Below are 4,294 nucleotides of genomic sequence, written 5' to 3'. Positions count from 1 at the left end.
CCAGAGTATCAAAGAATTTGACGAGCGCGCTGACGAAACACGGGCGCGTGAAAGTAGCAAATTTGCTTGTTCGGTTGAGCAAGAAAGTGTTGGTGGAGTAGAAGACTGATGATGCTTCTGCGTTGATTTGTCGGCAGGTTAGGAAGAAGGCGGTGGGTATCGTGGTGTTGGATGCATATGGCACGACAGGTTTAGGCGAGTTGCTTTTGGGATCTTGGTAGAAGTATAGGCGGATGGGGGAGGGGCGGTGACAGATATGGTGGTAGATCTTGTTGCGGAGTTCGGCGGGGAGGGCGAGGAAGGATGGGGCTTTGGATAAGGCGGGTCTTGACTGGTGACTATTGCGAGACATTTCAGTAGCGTGAATTATGTGTAATCTTGTGTGGAAGATACCTAGAGGATGAATAGAGGAGGTTTGAAAGTAGAGGGAGGTACACGCCTGTGGCTACGGCTCATCGTCCGAGCGTTGCATACGGACTGATGGCTATGACATGCACTGGAAGCAGTGTGAGTAGTCAATACATGCTGAAGTTTATGTTGGTTGCAGGAATTGTAGAGAGTAGGATGACAGGTCCATGAATCACAGGCGCACAGTCACCGACTTCGGGTCATAGCTAGCAGGGTTGAAGAGTCATCTTAACTAGATGACGCATTATCCCAGGATTACCTAGTAGTATACATTGCCTTTAGATGTACGCAAACTTTTGTTTTGAGACCAACGTAGACTGCAGGCACATGCTGTACCTCTTCCCTGTAGGAGGTCATCGAACATTTTCGCAAAGCCTATTCTGCCTCCGCATTTGCCTATCAACGCGACACAAGATATTGCCAGTCAAGAATGCTCGACTCGACATCGTCATCTTTCCTAAGGGGACAGTCATCTTCGCAGGCACAAGAAAGCGGCGGAGCCTTTAACCTGCACCCTGTTAGTAAAACCACCCAGACTATCAAAGACGCATATGAAATCGCAACTTACGTCTTGAAGTAATTAGGATAGTCCTCGATACTCCTCATAAGATAAACCAGAACCTCCTTCTTATCTGCCCTAAAAGGGAAGAACTGCGTATCGTCATGGTATTCACATCCCAGATCTACTTCACACTCCCGATATTTCCGATCGATAGGATGGAGAGTTCGAACGGCAACGGGGTGGTATATTCCCGGCGCAATCTCGGAGGCAGGCTCCCACGCTCCACCCGTGTCGTCAACCGAATCATGGGTTGTCTCAACGATATCTCCAAAGCCGTTGGTCCAGAAGTCGGGTAGGTATGACTTATTTGATATTCCTGTGAATGCGCAGTCTAAGATAGCTTTGATGACGTTTAGTCGTAGTCTGGTGAGGGTCATGGTGTGGGTAGCTGTCATGGCTAAGGAGCCGTCGGGTGTAGGGGTCCATATCTGGATTGTTACTTCATGATGGGGTGGCGTAGTCGAGGTTTCCATTACAAAGGGTAGGATGTTGATGCGGATGTCGCTCAGCGTGGCTGGAGTACTCAAATTGAACCTGAGGATGTAGTGTACGCCGGTTGGACGATAACAAACTTCGTTCGATGTCGCAATAGTCCTCATCGACTCATCAGCTCTCTTCTTACGGCTGTAATCTGATTTGAACGTTTTGCGGAGGAACCGTCTCAGCTTATCGAAGTTCTGAAATGTAGTGCGGAGGTCGCTTGTTGCCATCGTCAGAGTAAAGCGGTTGTGGAACAGGAAATGCGACCTCCATGTCTCGAAGATTTCCTGATTGGTATGCAGCAACCCGCAGTTGAACTTGGTCTCCTCATCGAGGTTGATAGCTATGCTATCAACAGGGTTGATGATCGTGTCGAAGATGAGTCGGCGTATGCGTTTGGGGACACCAAGTAAAGAAGCCTGATTGCTCTTTACAAGCTCGAGTCGGGACCCGTCGTCCTCCGCCACGAAGGTAGACATGTGCTCTGGACCAGGAAGAATCCTAACTAGTTGCGGATGTGCGCCCCGATAATCGTAATTTGTAGTACCCCAGTTGATCATTCCTCCGGAGCCATCTCGCTTTAGACCAACGGCAGCAACTAGCCTTCCATACTGCCGTAGCTTCAGTTGACCCTGTAGAATAGATCGCATAATCGTAGTGATTGATGACGCGTGGCACCGGAAAACTTCCTCACCCTGATACTTAGCAGGACCAAATGGCTGGGTGAACGAGACGTCCACGTCAGCGTGAAGACGCCAAATAGCCCGAAGAAGAGGAGTAACCTCAAACAGCTCCAGTTTCTCTTCGAACACCCGTTCTTGCTCCTCGAAGTCATTGTCCAGTCGAGCTTCTCCTCTGAAGCAGTCCCTGGGTTTTAGATGATCTAGGTCTAAGACAATTTTACGCAGCCAATGCGCTTGTGATCCAAGACGGCTGAAGAATTCTCGTGGTACTTCGACAAACGAGCTAGGCAGGTCAAATGGAAAGGGGAGATGGCGCGAAAGTCGAAATGTGTTGTTTGAGTAGAGCATGGTACCTGCTTCGCGATACAGCGTTCGGCACGACGTGAAAAGATCCATGGGAGGGTGAACCTGAGAAACAAAACGAAGTCGCATGTCCCTGTCGTTGGACGGGCGATGTTGAGTAACGAAACCCACGCTCACTAGTGTGCGAGACTCGACCAGATAGCTGAAGATATGATTGCGGATTTCGCCGGGTAGATCTAAAATTGAAGGCTTGTCTGGATCGGCGCGCTCCGAATCTCCGAGACTGAGGGGTGAGATGGGGTGGAAATTGTCCATCGCGAGTATAGATGCTGGGGGGTACCAAACGTCATGGTGGTCCTTGAACTCTCTGTTAACCTTGCCCGAAGGTGAGCCTGGATTTGAGCCCTGAGTTGAGCCCTGAGTTGACATCTTCGGTGGTTGGGCGAAAGGTGGTTGAGGCGGCGACAGCAGTCCAACGCGGTAAGGAGCTGAATCTCATGTACTACCACGGAGAACACTAGGCACCAGTACGGGGCGCGAAAAAGACCTGACTGTGCTCAGTGAAACTGAACATAATTAGGTAACAACCAACTACCATCATTTACGCTGTCAGTGGCGCATGCGTAAAGAAGGTATGAGAATGAATGCAGGATAATCAACGAGGTACATACTTGAGTCTCCACAGCCAAGTTCTTGTGTTGAGGACACTTTTTCATTCTGAGAAGGCTCGATAGGATGGGTACATACAGGTAGATGCTGTGAGTCGCTAGTAAGTACTTGAGTGTGTGAAGCCATGAGGCCGAGCGCTGTATACCCTCGGTTGATGAGTGTAAATGCGCAAAGACAATGGGTCGCGATCTGGAAGATCGCGCGGTTATGTGCCCAGCACTCGCTTTATAATCCATCGCAGATGCCACACAACGTACCTATTCTCCATCCCGAGCAAGATGTAACAAGTCCACTACTTCAATCGAAGACGCCTTGGATCAAAATCTCTTAACCCTACTCTTATTAGTATGCGACAGCGAATCATGACGACGAGACTTGTAGTGTCGTTGAGCGCGGTAGATGAAGAGATCGTGCTGTGAATGACAAATGCGGAGTCACCGTCGTGGAGTCATAGCACCATGGTCGAAGAGTGGCACCGACGTAATAACGTATGTTACATTAAGATAAATATATAAGCTAGTAGGTATTATTAAAAAGGTATCTAAGTCTAGTATAGCTCTCTACTAGTATTAAAAAAGTTATAAAATAAAAGTAAATATAATATATTTTTAGCTTAAAGAAGCTTAAGCTAAGCTTTATAGCTTATTTATACTTAAAAATTATTTAGTAAAATAGCTTTTTTTATAGTAATTAAATAATAATAATACTTTATATATAACTATAAAACTTATAATAAATAACTATAGCTTACTATTATAATAAAGTAACTAAGTTATTAAGTAGAAATTTAAATTTTAAGTAGTAATACTTATAGCTTAAAGAGCTACTAATTCTAAAAAAGTAGAAACTATTACTAGTACTTTAAAAAATATATAACTAAATCTTTTATTTACTTTTAAAAGTATAGTATTAAGTAAGTAAGCTAAAGCTTAAAGTTTTAGTACTACTACTTTTAAAGTAGTTAAAGCTTTTAAATTTTTTAGACTAAGTAAAAAGCTATTTTAATACTAAATACTTTATAAAAGAATTATAATATAATTATATATACTTATTAGCTTATAACTAATAAAGTAATATATTTTAAAGCTTTATAGTTAGAATATATATACTAAAATTTTAGTAAAAGTACACTTTTTTTATTCTTTATACTTATATAATAATAATATTTAGAACTCTAAAGATTAAAAAT

At 44.2% G+C, this 4,294-nt stretch overlaps 1 protein-coding gene across 1 annotated transcript; it reads right to left on the bottom strand.

Annotated features, from left to right (window-relative positions):
- Positions 1 to 972: 972 nt before the first annotated feature.
- Positions 973 to 2,786, bottom strand: J4E88_008422 (uncharacterized protein; the record flags this gene model as incomplete). The annotated part of the gene is made up of 2 exons (XM_049402032.1): positions 973 to 2,719; positions 2,782 to 2,786. The coding sequence occupies 2 exons, from the start codon at positions 2,784 to 2,786 to the stop codon at positions 973 to 975; spliced, it is 1,752 nt and encodes a 583-aa protein (XP_049252130.1).
- Between the last annotated feature and the right edge of the window lie 1,508 nt (positions 2,787 to 4,294).

This window comes from Alternaria novae-zelandiae (genome assembly GCF_023758075.1).
Source record: "Alternaria novae-zelandiae strain BMP 2774 chromosome Unknown scaffold_19, whole genome shotgun sequence".
Classification (NCBI taxonomy): Eukaryota; Fungi; Ascomycota; class Dothideomycetes; order Pleosporales; family Pleosporaceae; genus Alternaria; species Alternaria novae-zelandiae.
The sequence above is the reverse complement of the archived record's forward strand: the minus strand, read 5'-3'. Positions and strand labels throughout refer to the sequence as shown.